This window comes from Cimex lectularius, unplaced genomic scaffold (assembly GCF_000648675.2).
Source record: "Cimex lectularius strain Harlan isolate CLEC.00 unplaced genomic scaffold, Clec_2.1 scaffold200, whole genome shotgun sequence".
NCBI classification, from domain to species: Eukaryota; Metazoa; Arthropoda; class Insecta; order Hemiptera; family Cimicidae; genus Cimex; species Cimex lectularius.
In genome coordinates, this window is record NW_019392893.1 from 1018607 (window position 1) to 1035357 (window position 16751).

General features: G+C 38.3%; 2 protein-coding genes across 6 annotated transcripts in view; both read right to left on the minus strand.

The window, feature by feature from the left end:
* The window catches only part of LOC106667727 (putative fatty acyl-CoA reductase CG5065), a 42805-nt gene that overhangs the window by 3293 nt on the left and 22761 nt on the right, over nt 1–16751 (minus strand). For all 5 annotated transcript variants that reach the window (XM_014395852.2, XM_024229123.1, XM_024229124.1 and 2 more), the window contains exons 2-3: nt 15361–15604; nt 6391–6633 (exon numbers count right to left, since the gene is read on the minus strand). In XM_014395852.2, coding sequence (XP_014251338.1) covers nt 6391–6633; nt 15361–15582 — 465 coding nt within the window. In that variant the 5' untranslated portion in view covers nt 15583–15604. The remainder of the gene's footprint in view (nt 1–6390; nt 6634–15360; nt 15605–16751) is intronic.
* LOC106667726 (periodic tryptophan protein 2 homolog) lies at nt 1357–4291 on the minus strand. Its single transcript, XM_014395849.2, has 2 exons — nt 3917–4291; nt 1357–3813 (listed from the first exon to the last, which is right to left on the minus strand). The coding sequence occupies exons 1-2, from the start codon at nt 4195–4197 to the stop codon at nt 1434–1436; spliced, it is 2661 nt and encodes an 886-aa protein (XP_014251335.1). The 5' UTR covers nt 4198–4291; the 3' UTR covers nt 1357–1433.

Consider the following 16751-nt stretch of genomic DNA (forward strand, 5'->3'; position numbering starts at 1 on the left):
ACATAAATTTCTACTATCTTCAAAATAAATGTATTTATTAAAAATCACCATAATTCTTTATGTTTCTGAGGTTTTCTGACTTTTGATTGTAGAATTTCAAAAAATTAAATGACGGTTTTTTAAAATTTTTTTCACCCAAAATACAAAATGTAGATTGAATCAATTTTGTACACTATTCAAATAGATTTTTTTAAAAAGCATTCAGTGGTTTGGATTTTGTTATAAATAGACAAGTAACCAATTTTAATAATGGTAAAATCAAAAACGTAAACTTATGCAGCAATGGTATGACATTTAAATAGCTAGAGTGAGTGACAGAGTAAAGAGAGACAGTGAGCGAATAAAGTGAGTCACAGAGCAGAGAGAAAGAGGGAGTGAGAGTGAGTGAGTGAGAGAGAGAGAGAGGATAAAGTGAGTCACATTGGAGAGAGAGAAAACGAGGGACGGGGAGAGTGAGTGACAGAGTAGAGAGAGAGACAGTGAGTGAATAAAGTGAGTCACCGAGCAGAGAGAAAGAGGGAGTGAGAGTGAGAGAGAGAGAGAGAGGATAAAGTGAGTCAGGAGAGAGAGAAAACGAGGGACGGGGAGAGTGAGTGACAGAGTAGAGAGAGAGACAGTGAGCGAATAAAGTGAGTCACAGAGCAGAGAGAAAGAGGGAGTGAGAGTGAGTGAGTGAGAGAGAGAGAGAGAGAGAGAGAGAGAGAGAGAGAGAGAGAGAGGATAAAGTGAGTCACATTGGAGAGAGAGAAAACGAGGGACGGGGAGAGTGAGTGACAGAGTAGAGAGAGAGACAGTGAGCTAATAAAATGAGTCACAGAGGGGAGAGAGAGAAAGAGGCAGGGAGGGAGGTAGAGAGAGAGAGAGAGCGAGAGAGAGAGAGAGAGAGAGAGAGAGAGAGAGAGAGAGAGAGAGAGAGAGAGTGAGTGAGTGACAGAGTAGAGACAGTGAGTCACAGAGGAGAGAGAGAGTGTGAGTGATAGTAGAGAGAGACAGTGAGCGAATAAAGTAAGTTGCAGAGGAGAGAGGGAGAAAGAGGGAGGGGGAGGGGGAGAGTGACAGAGTAGAGAGAGAGACAGTGAGTGAATAAAGTGAAACAGAGGAGAGAGAGAAAAAGGGAGGGGGAGGGGGAGAGAGAGAGACAGTGAGTGAATAGTGAGCCAGGAGGGAGAGAAAAAAGGAGGGGATGGTGAGGGGAGGGAGAGAGAGTGAGAGGAGAGAGGGCAGAAAAAAAAAATATTTTAGACGAACAATATATTTTTGTTTGTCAAAAGAATTATAGTGAAGTCTTGTGAACAATAAAAATACCAACATATATAAATTATATATTTATTTTTAAATGGAAAAAATATTGTTTTTATCAATTAGCAGTCCATATACAATATATAAAACAAATAGTAAAACAATTTATTTACAATATTTACAGAATTTGTACATTACATGTGTAGCTCATCTTCACTCATGTTTTCAACAGTTTCATTTTGCTTGTTTTTTTCTGCAGCCCGGAGCAAAAACTGGATAGTGTATTTGCTAAAGTCGCATATCTTGCTCAGCTCTTGCTGCCTCCGGATGAGGCTTTTCTGGATTGCGAGTAAAACTGAAAGCGGTGGTATTTTAATCTTAGGAAGAAGAGACTTGAGCCATAGTATGAAAAACTCAAAATGCTTGCTGGTTTCTAAGGCATTAGAAATGTAAAGAAGTAATTTCTCGATGTAAACCTCTGGCAACATGGAGCTACACATTTCTATCTCTTTTGAAGGAATGCCTTCAACAACTTCTTTTATTAAGGATCGTTCGTTCAACCTCAAAGCCATCATTACAGCCTGGCTGTAGTTTTTATTTAACCTGGCTTCCCTTACGGAATCTGGGGTGATACTCTCTTCGAGTTGGTACGGGTCGAATAATTGCCCACCGTCTAGGGAGTAAATCAGAAGCCCTTCAGTCGTCACTGCTGCCCATGATTGATTTGTTGGAGAGAACTGGAGGTGGAAGATCCTGATTTCTGGTTTAAAAGACCTAGAAGCCATGTCGCCTTTTTTTGCTCCCGGAAGCCGGATCAAATCCTGTTTTGTTTCATCCCTTCTTTCTATTAAATTAATGTTTCCGAATTCTGTCATTTTTCTTCTGTTTATAAAATCATCCACTCCGTCCAATGACCTGTTTTGTGTAATTTCATACTTTTTAACAATGATCTCTTCTTCCCTGTTGTATATACAGACATACTTTGATTGCCCACCAGTAAGTATGTATTTCCCATCCGCAGAATAGCAGAGAGTGGTGAAGGATTTGCCTTGCTGAGATTTCTTCGCCGTTATCAAATCAGTATCGGCTCTCCCACTGTGGATGTCCATTTTGCCTTCGATGAAGCCGACCTGAAGACCGGAGGAAGGCTCAAAGAATGATATTTGACTGTCGAGTGAAACAACTGCCACTTCATTTCCGTCTGGTCTGTATGCCACGGCAAGTCCATCAGAACTTAATTGTATGACTTCATTGGCCGACGTCGTTTCAATCGCATTCCATATTCTCAAAGTCTTATCCCAACTGACAGAAGAGAGTTCTGTCGATGTTACACCTGGATGGAATTCTAATCCGACAACCGGTCCTTCATGTCCACACAGTATTTCTAATAATCTACCTACTTTAAGTGACCACAAGTAAATTTCAAAAACATCCTGACCACCGGCAGCCACGAATTCACAACTGGAGTCAATTGCGAGGGACACAAATTGAACCGGCCTAGTTGATGTCAGGGTCTTGAAGTTCCTGTAACGCGTCATATCAAATGCCCTGACTGTTCCGTCTAGAGAGGCGGAAATAAAGAACTTTCTATTCGGAGCAAATCTGACAGCAGTGACAGCTGAACTGTGTTCGTTGAAAGTGACAAAGCAAAATCCTGTCTGGCAGTTCCACAGTTTGACTTTTCCATCTTCCCCACCGGTGACTAAGTACTGTCCATCCCCTGAATAGGCAAAAGTTGACATTAACGACGAATGTCCCTGCTGTTTCAGAACGTAAGTCTCACTCTGCCATTCCCATACCAAAAGCTGGCCGTGAGTTTCACAACCTACAGCAATCCAATCTCCGGTATTGTTGAACTTCAAATAAGATATCTCCGAATCTGTGATGCTCAGGGAATGAATCAAGTTCACATCAGGAAGTTCATACAAAAGGAAAGAACCATTAGATCTACCGATAACCAATATTTTGGATTTTTTATGGTAATCTGCTGTTTTGATCTTGATGTCATGTTTATTGTCCAGAAGAAAATGTTTTTTGAGTAAAGAGTATCTCAACTTCTGTGAGGTCTCATCTACTGCATCTTCTTCTTTTTCTAGGTCTTTTTCTCTTTCTTCCCCCCGGGAGAGATCGACTTCAGTTTCTTCGTCCAATTTTTTCTTCTCGGGCGGTTCCGGATCATAGAGATCAGTAAGGTCTAAGTTGGATTCCCATAGGCAGAGTCTCCCATTTCGGCTCAGAGTCGTGACATCGAGGCTGTTTTCATCGAAGAAAACTGCCACGATCTGTTCCGCATGGCTTCCAAGGGAGCACATACGGAAATTCTTCAATTTGGGCACACCAAAAATTTTCACAGTGGTGTCCTTCGACCCGACGGCGATAACTTTAGAGTCCGATGTCCAGTCGAGGCAGGTCGTCAGATCAAAATGACCGTGGAAGACCCTTTCGAGTATGAACGGGTTGAACTCGCCCAGATGGGCTCCTGGTGTTCTGAAAATGTGTGTAGTCCTTCCTTTGCAAACTGCAAAGTACTTTCCATCGGGGCTGAAGGTAACACAAGATATTGGGCTGTTGAACCTGAAGCAAAAATTAATTAAAATTTATTACATATAAAAGCTTGACTAGATTAAAAAAAAAAGAAAAGACATTTTATTGCTTATTGCATTGAATAATGACTTACTTGTACTTGTGAACGACTGTCTTGCTGAGCATGCTGATGAGGAAGGCGTCGCCCTTTTCGTCGACAGCGATCATGATACAATCGTTGGGCGAAAGGGCGACCGTCGTGAAGTTCATTCTGCTTTCGACGGGTAGTGTGTTCGACTTGTTGTTTTTCAGATCAAAGACGGTGATTCTGTTCCCGACGGGGCTGATAACGCTGTTCCCATCTTTGGTGAACAGAAGGTTGCCCTTTTTGTACACAGTCCCGAGCAAATTGGAAAATTTGAATGAAAACTTCATCTCGCCGGGGAGAAGTTTCTAATATAATTGTGAGTACTTGAAAGTTTGAAACCTTCTGGGTACGAGCACGTGATACGAGTACAAGAACTAAACTGCTTTGGATGTCGATCTTTATTATCGATCTTCAATCCCAACGCTCACCGTGTCAGTGAAGTGAAGTTTCAAGGACGGACGGGTAAGTTGCTAAACTTCCTTCAAAACTGTAGCTTTTGAGTATAAAATTGTTATAATTTTGTTAAACCCGTCGATTTTGATGCTGGGTGTTGGTCTGCGACTCGGTAAACTCATGCTGAACCGGCACTGAGTCACTTATTGGGGTCATGTTCACTCGCGGGTTTGTTGAACTACTCAAACGCGTTTCGGCATTGTGCCATCTTCAGTGGTCAGTTCCAGAAGGTTGTCAAATTATTATAAATTGTCCAAATGATATTTTTCGATATATATGCTTCAATTTAATTAAAGTTAATTAATTAAAGATTATCTGAAAGCAGGAGAAGGGCTGTTCTCAGGAATCTTGCTGCGGCCCGGGCTTTTAGAACATAATGTACGATCTAGTACTAAAAGTCGATTATCCCTTAGAAGTTGAAGCCTTTGCGTTTGCTGATTTTGCCCCTTTCTGGCTTCAGGAAAATCAGCAATAACCCCCCCCCCCCAAGAAAAGCAAATTAGCAAGCATAAATCAGCAAAGAGTACACCCTTGGAGGAAAATGGGCTCAATCCAATAAAATCATATTTAATCCGGAAGGATCAAAAACGGTACATATCCGTGGCAGGAAAGACTTTCTGAAATAAATATTTATCTATTAGGCAAAAAAATAGAACAGGTCGTCCAACTACACTGACGTCGTACACTAACGGGCAAAAATTATATATTAATCAAAGGTTCACGTTTTATTACGTTTAGTAATTGAGTCTTTGTCTAAAAAAGTAAAGAAAAAATGTAAATTGCTAAAGAAAATAAAAAAAAAAATTACAAAAGACGGACAGACAAAATTAGCTTTAATTTTGTTTTAGATTTTTAATTAACATTTTCTTCCTCTTGTCTCAATTACATCTCGAAGACGCATCGGCATACTTTCTACCAGTCTGGAAATGCCGCTTTGCTCGAGGTTAGCCCATTCTTCACGAAGACACCTTTCAAGATCGTGGAGTTTATCAGAAGTGATGGACGTGCTCTTATTAGTCTTTTGAGGTTATCCCATAGATGTTCGATGTGGTTGAAATCTGGAGATGTTATGCTGTTGAAGATTCCTTTGTACTATGCGAGCGACATGTGGACGGGGATTATCGTGCATTAGAATAGGGTTGTCACTGATTTCATCGAGGATATGCAACGCATGATGTTCCAAAATTTCATCCACATATCGAATGGCCGTCAAAGACCCTCCACGAACAACAAACTCTGTGCGACTCTCCATTGAAATTCCCGCCCACACCATCACTGTGCTAAGTTGAAAAGGTTTCTCTGGGAAAAATTCCAGGCTTCATACCTTTCATTTCGCCTTCTCCACACTATTTCACGCCCATATGGAGATCGTAGAGCAAATCTACACTCATTTGTAAAACGTACAGCAGACCAATCGTCAAAACACCAATGGCTGTGTACTCGAGCAAATGGGAGCCGTGCAAGTCCTGTGTGTTCTGGTCAATTCTGGTCATCTTACGGAGCGAAAAGCCACCAGACCATACTGATTTAATTTTCTTCGAGCAGTGCGTTCAGAAATTAATAATAATTATTATTAATATGTTAATATTAATTACAATTGCCCTTTAAATAAAAATATAAAAGCTATTATGTTACTATGTTATACAAAACACGGTTCATACATGCATGTATTAATAAAATAAGGAACATGCAGAAAATAAACTCCCTCCTACCAGGGTTTCTAGTGGGAGGTAAAAAAAGCTGGTCAGTTGATCGCTTGAAGATGGGACAATACCGAAACGCGTTTGAATAGTTGAACAAACCCGCGATTGATGATGGACCCAAGTGTCGATCGATTTTGTTCTCTCAATGTTTAAATCTTTTCTTTTAGATATATTTTTTGGATTTATCCAACCCAGAGGCAGTACTACACAGGCAGTACACTCTATTTATACTATTTGTTTTTGTTAGGGATGGTTAGGGGTAAAATTGTTGTCGATATTTATGTAAAAACAGGTTTTTTGGTTATATAGATAACGTAGACGTACCTGCAGTTTCTGCATTTCTTTGCATAGGTCGATAACCGCTTGGGTGCCCATGGTGTTGAGCTTGACAGCGTCATGGAGGGTCTCGTTAAATTTGACAGTGGCCGCAGAGTGGAAGACTACAGTCACTTGTGTCACGAGACGGGTCTTGTCCTCTTCGCTCAGGCCCAGGCCGGGCTCCATCACGTCTCCAGCGACGGCGCATACTTTCTGCAAGCAGCCGGAATCCCTCACGCGGTCGAAGACCTGAAATTTTCCGTAAATACAATTGTGTGTCTGAAGGTAAGCAGTACAGATCAAAACTCATAAAACTGAGAGGAAAAATATCATTATACACACTTTACAAAAGGTTTTTTATCGTATCTCTCTAGAAACCTTTTTTTTTGGGACAAATGTTGTATGAAATTCTTCGACTAACTTCATTTCCAAAAGGTCCAAATACGCTGTAGTTAAGAACATTCTCAGCAACATCGATTCACTATTCGCAAATTAACATTTTATATTCATTAGACACATTCATCCAGACCAGTTGTTGGTTCTTTATATGCCTGCAACAAGTGTTGCGCTAGCTCCACAAATCTCAAAAAATCATCAAAATTCGAGGCTATACTAATGTGGTCAACAGAGGCCATGTAAATAGGCTTATACATGGTGGAAAAAACAACAAAAAAACTCCAGGACTTCAGCAAGAAAGTTTCGACTAAACTAACAATGGACCTGCCGCAAAACAGAATTAAACTCAGGATTATCACAGGTCTCTAAACACTGGACATTGCTGCCTTGGTTTGGAAGAAGAAAGCTTATGAAACGCAGTACATACAAATATGTTAAGGCCTTATAAGGAAAATATTTAAACTTACGGGCACAGGTAATCTTAATCAGTATTGCTCCAATTAGCTGCAGAGATGAATAAAAAGCCTGAAATTGATAGTTGTATGTGGAGTATGTACAAACCACCTACTGTCCAGTGGATTGGCAGACCATGACGATCGGCAAGCATACAACCCTATGGACGCAGAACAAAAAGGCTCTTTAGCTGCCTTGAAATCTAGAAAGGCATATAGCCATAATTTGAAAATGTTGAATCTACTCCTTCCCAGCCTACTACTAGATTGTAAGATCTGCTAGGATCGTACCTCGCAGAAATATTCTTTTCATACAAATAGAGCAAATAAAAACAGAAAAAAGATTATGAAGGCAGAAACTTTTGATCACTACCTTTCTTCTTCACGCATTAACCGTAGCTCAATTAACTGTTGATTGATTATTTCTCAAAAACGGACTCAAAATTACGTCAATCAAATAGCAAAATGGTGTCAGCATTCATGGTACTTGTTTTATCCTATGCACTAGGCATGTATCCTATACTTTTTTCTTCCAAGTCTGGAACTTCTGGATTCAAAATATGTCTATCCACTGCGACTTAACAAAGCCTAATGAGAAAAAGCCCCTTTATGATTTTACTATCACATTTTCTTCGTTTTTCTCTTCTCTCTTTCTACACAAGGGGTTTGCACTCAACAAGCTCAGGTTGTGTGATCTCGTGTAGTCTCGCTGGTTTGCGTGAGTTGTTACCATTTCACCATCTTCAGTAGGTGGTTTGTGAGAAACAATGGGATCACTAACCAACCGCATAACGTCATCATTGACTGATGATGCTCGGAAACAACCAAACTACAATAGGTGTCACTTTTCTATTAACTTTAGCAGTTCAAGTTTCTAAAAATACTATCGTATTGAGTAATTTCAGCTAAAAACATTTGTTTCTAGTACATACAGAATTTAAAGTCATATAAAAGAAGCTGAGGACTTAACACCTCAGGACGCCACCTCGTTCAGAGCCCCGCAAGGTAAAATTTGGTTTTTGATCCAACTCATTTCATTTATTCTCAAAGTATTATTTGTATTGGAATGTTGGATTTCGAATCTAGAATTGAAAATATTGACCCGATGTAGCGTCATTCGCCTAGTTAAACGACTGACTCACGACGCATAGTGGGACAAAAGCACTAGGCAGCAAAAAATCGATTTCCAAAAACTGAAATTGTGATAATCCAATTTACTTTTCTTACAGTATTTGAGCCATAGAATAAGGCTGTAATAATGGTTTAACGGTAAAAATTGATCAAAACCAATAATCACTGCTGAAAACTGAAAATTATAAATTTTGCAAGATGTACACCTATTTTCTGAATAATCCCCCCCCCCACCCTGCGTTGTAAAAACTCGGTCACCCTAATTTCCTTTTACGTACATACCCAAGTATGAGATGAAGACAAAAATTCCACGTTGGAACGGAATCAGGTGGATTAGTTTAGGGAAAACCAGCGAGGATTACTCGGATTTTTGAACGTTCAAAACTGCTTCGTTGTTCTTTGCTTTGGAACTGTCTTTTTTTGCTTCTATACACACCGAAGTACTATCTATGTGATTTTCGGCCTATTCCTGCCTATCTGATTGCAACATTGTTTTAAATCCCTAACCATACACGAATTCAGAACACGATAAGAAAAATTATGGTTTGCAACTACACTCGAACAACAAAATGCCTTAGAATTAACAGTCAAAACATTACTGATCCAAAACAAATTTCGAACGCAATAGGCGAACATCCATGCACAATCTCATCTACAACAACTTATAATGATAATTTCAAACATCTAAAAACCCAGCGTGAATCAACCCCAATCACAGCCACCATTAATTCACTTGATCCCATTAATTCACTCAATACGAGTTTGACAATGCATTTCAGATCAAAACGACGTAGCAAGCTATCGGATAACATCCTTGACGTGCAGTTTGTGTAAGCTAATGGAACGGATGGTGGCAAATAGGTTACATTGGTTTCTTGATTCCCATGGTCTTGAACCACCATTGGCACAGTGGTTTCAGGAATGGTAGAGGAACATGGGATAACCTAGTTTTTCTGGAAACCACTATAATGAATGCTTTCAATAAAAAACAAAAGGTATTAGCTGTTTTTTTAGACGTAGCCAACGGTTTTGCTAAAGTAAGGCGTCGTCTCATACTAGACAGCCTAGTCGATTTTGGCATCAATGGCCATATCCTGTCATTCATAACCAACCTTTTAAGAAATCGACGTTTTCAAATATCAAAACACTCTTTCAGGCATCTTTATTCAAGAAAACGGTGTTCCTCAAGTGCGACACTTTTTTGTATCGGGTTTAACCTAATATTAAAAACCGTAAACCTACCTGCTGTAGCCAAACTATATGCTGATGATATAGTAATATTTTGTTAAGGGAAAAATGTTAATTCACTAGCAGAGATCATACAAAAAACGTTAAACGATAGTAATGAATGGCTTAAGCAACATGGTTTTCAAATTTCAGTACATAAAACAAACGGAGACCTTTTCTGTAAAAGAAAACCGCTAAATACTCAACTTATTTATTGATAATCAACAAATTAAATTCACTGACTCGACAACCTATCTTGGCATAACTATAGACAGTGCCTTGAATTGGACTAAGCATATTAAAGAAACAAAAGGAAAATGTTATGCTTCACTAAATTTCCTTAAAACGCTTAATTCCACTAAGTTGGGTGCGGATAGGACTTGTTGACACTTTATAAAGCCCTAATAAGATCAAAGATAGAATATGGATGTAATGCCTACGTATCGGCCAGCCCAAGGACTTTACAGCTACTAAATAGTTTTCACAATTCGGAAATTGTAAATTGCAGCCGGTGCTTTCCGTTTGAGTTTGGGATGGTTAGGGATGGTTAGGGTGTATGCCAGTATAGTTTGTGACAGTAGGAAATGTTCTCACCACCAAATTTATGTAGCAGTTATACTGCGGAGCTGCTTGCCATAAGCAAATGTCTAAACATAATACTACCATAATACGATAAAATAGCCATATGCACCGGTTCACTTTCAGTCCTTTTATCAATAAAAAATAAATTTACTGATAACCCTATCGTTCAAGACATACTTTTTTCTCTCAGATATCTACACTCAAAAGGAGCTGAAATGTTCTTTATATGGATACCTATGCAATGTCAAATAGCGGGAAACGAACTCTCAGACCAAGCTGCTAAAGAGGCCATCGAAAGTGGTTTACCAATAACTACGGTGCTACATTTAGACATAGTAAGTTTTATTAAAACAAAAATTTGGTTATCCTGGCAACAAATGTGGAACATTGTAACGGGCAACAAGCTGAAAGAAATAAAAAGTAGTGTTAGTCTTTGGAAATCATCAATTAGACAAACTAGATTTGAAGAAACGGTGTTAACAAGACTAAGAATTGGCCATACCCGTCTTGTCATTTAGACATAGTAAGTTGTCATGGTTATTTTATGTCACGAGACCAACCACCCAAGTGTAAAAACTGAAGAAATCCTAACTGTAAAACACTTACTAACAGACTGCCCTACTTGTAATAAAAGCAAAAGAACCTTAAATATATCAAATATTAGGAAATCAAAAAGAAAACATTGACGAACTACTTAACTTTCAATTTTTACAAGTTAATAGACTAACTAATGGACTGTGGTCCAATCGATTCGAGAACAGTTTTGTGGAAATCAGCGAATAGAAAAACATACCCATGATGGTTATTGGTAATATTTGTTCCACTTTTGGGTTTTGGACGGTTTGCTGTGGTCCAATAGATTCGAAAAAAGTTTCATTGGATTGAGCGCACCATAAAACCTAAACATTCAAAATTTGGGGAACTTGTCTCAAATAGCTTGGGTGTTAATGAATTTTTCCTCTTTTATTGCGTTTTGACCCCACTGTCCCACGCCACCCTGGCATCAACAGCAGAGAACGTGTTAAAACGTGTCTTGTTCTGAACATTAATTTAGGTTTGAGTAAATATGAAAATAGTATTGCACTATAAACTAAGCACCGTTTCAATGATTTAACACTGAAGTTTGGAAATGAACTACAAAATGTGTTGTCTGGTGCATATACTCGTGGTATGGATTTTGGGATCGGCGAGGAATAAGAAAGTACAAACCGTACAAAACAGATTGGAATGGGAACTGCGAGTGAATGGATGGTGAAAGACAACTCGACATCGATATACAGTAAAGATTACCATTTTGACTTTACACAGCTACACTCATCCACAGCACTTTTCTGAATCTACCGAACTCACCTGATAAAAGATTAATAAGGAAAACACACCAGGTAGAGTTAAAAAGGGCATAATTGATTAAAATTCGAGTGATAAATGACAAACAGAATTGTTTTGAACACTGTCTGGTGATACCACATCACAAGTGCTGTAATTGTAAAAGTGTTCGTTTATTTGTATAGCTAAAAATAAATAAATAAACAAGGTGGTTAAGAAATAATTATAAACAGAAATAAAAAAAATGGACAAGACCACTAATGAGCGCTGTATACGATCTATTATTTTTGCCACCTAAAAATGTTTATAGGTACGGGTAAAAATAGTATCGGATGACGTTGGAAATGTCACGATTTCCATCTATTCCGTTTAAGTAATTTATGGCAGAAATATGCGTAGTAGGTTTTTAATAGAAGGCGAAGTATAAAATGTCGGATGGACTTCTGCATAAAAATTATTAATCGCAGCGCTTATTGATCGTCTACCAAATGTTGAATAATTTCACACCTCGGTCGTTTAGATTTCCAAAGCAGTCCGTCCTAAAACGACCTTAACATTTCGTCATTTTGGTGCACTTGAAGCGGAAAGGAAAGAACAAAAGAAAGTCTTAACAATAATTAAAATTGAGGTTTGATTGTTTCCGGATACCCAGATCCGCCAAATCTCGCTGGTTTGGACTGATATAGTGTTGGCATTTCGCCGAGTTCAGCGGTGGATTTTCGTTTTCTCGCACCGACGACCGAATATGAAGAAACACGAATGACAGAAAGCAAGACTAGGCGGACCAGGAAACAACCAAACTAAAGGTTTAATCAAGATCTGACAACAATAAAAGAGTTTGAACTTTCACCTGAGAAGCCTTTTGTCGTCTGAGCAAACACAAACTGGTTATGTCATGATTGGTTATATCATGTAATGACAGACAACACATTGTATACATTTGTTTACAAATATTTTATGCACCTAAAATATTTGCCCCTTGATACGATCTTTAGATTGTTACCATTAAGGTACGATTATTACGTACAAGTTTACTTTGCTAGATTTCTGTATGTAAAACAAAACCGATCCTAAAATGTCACACACAAAAACACCCAGTAACACACAAAATTTCATATCTTTACTTGATACTGCTATAATACCATGAAAAACTATGTCTATGTCCTTTCTATGAACATAAGGAACGCGTCTAAAAAAATCGATCAAAATCGGACAAATAGATTTCGAGATTACATACAAATCAGCTTTCTCTCTTTACAATATGGGTATAAATTATAACAACCTAAATTTTGAGTCGAATGAAAAAATACTTTGCCAAAATCTACAAAGAACTAAATTTTCTTGTTTTATCGTTGTTGCGCACTACTAAACTGTTATAAAATTAACTGCAATAAAATTTTGCATACTATGGCGAAACATAATGTTGAAACCGTGTATGTATTAGTAGTCATAATTGATCGTATCAATTATTTAAATTAATTATACTTTTTACGTAAGGTCTTGGTTAAGGTGAAAAAGCTAGGACCACGAGCGGGATTCGAATCCAATTATATTTGAAAATTTGAAAGGTTGTACGTTGAGAAGAGAAGTCGGTGTCCCAGTGGATTAGAGCAGCGGCGTATGGTTCGTGGGTTCGAACCTCCCTCGTGACGCTAGCTTTTTCATCTCAATCAGGACCTTAGATAAAAAGTATAATTAATTTATTATTTATTTACTTAAAATTATTTAGTATTGTGAAATGTATTGTGAACCGTCCTCCTTAGCATAAGTTTGGAATAGTTGCTAAAACTAGTTAAAAATAGTTATAAGGAATTTCAGGTATTTTATGTTGGAAATAAGGCCGTAAATCTGAAGGGTTGCCTACCCAAAATGGAGCAAAGAAACTTTCCCACAAACCTGGAGGTCATAGAAACGAATAGCCTCACTAAATAATGACAGTCGAGGAGTTATTTACTTAGGGTAGGAAGGATGTCGCAGACACAGTTTATCCGTCAATCGGGTGGGCATGTTTCACTCCTCGCCGGATGTCCATCGACATGTATCAGGAGATTGCGTAAGGAAAACTGACAATATTACGAGTTATTGTACGGCCAACCCTTGCAAGAAGGAAGTTGATCATCTGGCAACAGTTTTTGCTTTTCCTTCCCTCCCCTACCCTGGTTGGGAAACCGGTATAAAAGGGTATGATTTGGAATTTTGGAAACAAAGCCAGTCAACTCGAGTACTCAGTCGGTGGCTCACAGAGACAATTGAAGGCAGTAGCCGAGACACGACGCCGATTGTACAGGGCCGAGACGAGTCGACTAGAGTCGACTGTCGTGTGTTTCGGAAGCATCGGACAGGAGGATGGATTCGGCTTGCCAGAGCCAGGAGGATTCAGTGAGAACACACTGTAAGAATAGTAAACTTGTGCTAAAACGTTCTTCACCAAGACGAGCAAACTACTGTTACAGTTAGAGAGGGTTAAACTCAGATGAGTGATAGGACATATATACCGGCCACTGGCATCTGAGAAAACATCTACACAAGATAGGCATATTCAATGATAATCTCATTTATAGATTATGCAATAAGGAGGAAGAAACACCCACCTCATCTTCGAATGCAAAGGAACTGCTCAATGGAGACATAACCTGAGATAAAAAGGAAACCCAAGGAATGAAATTGTACAAACGACAGTCAATGACTTAGTACTTCTTAGGAGAAGGATCGACTTTGCTTCCTTTTGTTTCAAAACTACTCGAAAAAAAATGTTAAAAGGCAAAAATATAACATCAGATTTCAGTTTAATTTCAAAAAAGGAGTAAGTCGTTAAGATTGAAAAGTAGTTTGGTCGAGTCCCATCACCCTGATCTGCCTATTGTTGATACTTTTGTTTGTCAGGCACGTTTCCGTAGTTCAATCTTAAGTGATTCGTTTTTCGCATTTTCTCACACAAATACAACCCTTAAGATAGCGAAATATCTTTAGGATATCAAATAAATATATCATAAATCAAAATATCTCAAAATAAGCGACTGACAGACCACCAAGCGAGACTAGGATGATCGGGAACGACCAAATTTCCAAATTCATCAACTCGCAAATTTCACAATGAGTGAAAAGGCCTTGGAAAAAAAAACGTTGACCAGCATATTGATGTAATCAAATACAGCTATTGATACGCTGGATTCAACTATAAACTAAGCGGACGTTTGCCTGAATATTTAGCTTATTAAAGTCTTATGCTTCAGTGAAAGTTCTTTTATTCAAGAAGGAAGATGCTCACTCTGTACTGAGAGGAAAATAGGAAGAAGTTCTACAAGGCAGTCTTTTACTTACTAAATCGTAGTGATACCGAATTAGTGACGATAGCTTTGCTTAAGACACAGCTTGAAATAGCCAACGTTAAAAGAATCAAGTACGTCTTTCATGACTATTCCACGAACAAGGATCTGCCCCCCTGCTGCAATATAAAAGCCAATACCGGTAGAGAAAAAAAATGAATATTAAATTTAGAATAAAACGTGATGAATATGAAATTCCTGTCAATCTACAAGAAAATACTGCTATTCAATGATCAAGCATGGGCATATTAAGTTGTGTCTGAAAGACCTGCTTAGAAATAATTCATTCTAAAAGTATTGCCAATTCCTTTTAGAACTTCAGAAACAGCGACATCTATAGGGTCTTGGGATGGATGCCATTAGCAAGAGCATTAGCATATTCACCAAGACTTTAAAATACGTCAATGTCGAGATCATAGCCTTCATAGTATGAATGAGAACACTCCAGAGAACCAAGTTAGTGCTAGTATGTACTGAGAATTTGCTTAGACTATTTTTTTGATGTAGTAGTTTATGTCGCAGGAATAAGAACTTACCTTATTCTGTAGCAGCTCCTTAAGCCTCTCTTGAGGGCTGGCGCCCTTTTTCGTCCTTATGAGGAGGAATATTGTCTCCAAGCCTGGACATGATCTGAGGAGCTTCTCGACCAGAGCTTTGCCCACGAAGCCAGTGGCACCGGTCACCAGGACGCTTCCGCCCTCGTAGAAGCTCTGCACGGTCGACTCGAGGCCCCTGTTGTTATTACCGTCCTTAGACATCCTCAAAACGGCTTCATTTAAGCTGTAATCAGATAAATTTATTGTTACATAATAAAGAGAAAAGTATCTTTACATTGTAACCCCCAGTCTGGTTCGTCCAGACCAAACGAAAATTTTGTACGGGCGCCAGATAGTCTTTTAACTATCAAGGGGGGAAACAAATGTTGGCGGCCAGGAGATAGCCAGGAGAGACGGGAGGGTTCGCAATGGACCTGACTGTTTGTTAAGTGAAGAAATTAAAGAAAAACAAATAAATAAAAGTGTGATGGTTAACTAAATATATTTACACATAACAAAATGAAAAAAACTTATCCTAACTTAAACCATATACATAAAATTTAGGTCTTTCACAGACAATAAAATGCCTGAAGTGAGCACTCACTCTTTATCTTCTCCGAGACAGACACGAGACAGTATCCGAACGGAAATGATATTCCGGGAGATGAAAAATCTTCGAACACGCTCGTAGGACGACTCGTGGAATCCTTACAACATATCTAATTAGGGCGATTCTGTGCGTTTTTTAAAAAAGTAACAGCAAAATTTACATTCATGAACATTCCGAGGAAAATAAATCCATATATTATATATTGTATGGTTCATTAGAAGATCGAATATTTTGAAAGTGGTGGTTTTGATAATTGGAAGATAATTTGATAGTAGCTAGACGAGTAGAAATAACTGATCAAGGTATATCACCTGCAGATCTCCAGAAAAATGTCACTTTCATTTTGATATGTCCAAAGATTATGGATACTATTATCCAAAATTATGCAGTAACAAAAAAAAAACACTTGAAATTTCTTCTATGACCAATATTATATTGGAATAAACAATACTAATCAAGGTTCTAATGTACATGGTTGGAATAAGTATAGTTGCCGACGTTTAAACCATTTCTACATCGCAAATCGGTTTCTGAAACAAAATATAGCAAACTAAACTTTTTCTAAGTCAGGCTTAGCCCAAGGTAATCATCGTTAGTTAAGTTTTGAGAAGTACTTAGTATTTGGAAGTCTTTATACTTTTTTAATGGTGACCCATATTTATTTACGTATAAAACTTTACAATCACACATTAGCACACATTTCTTTTCTTTTATTTGCCAAGGATCCTGTTAAATAAATTAACTATGAGGAAAATTCTATGTATTTAAATGATCTAGATTA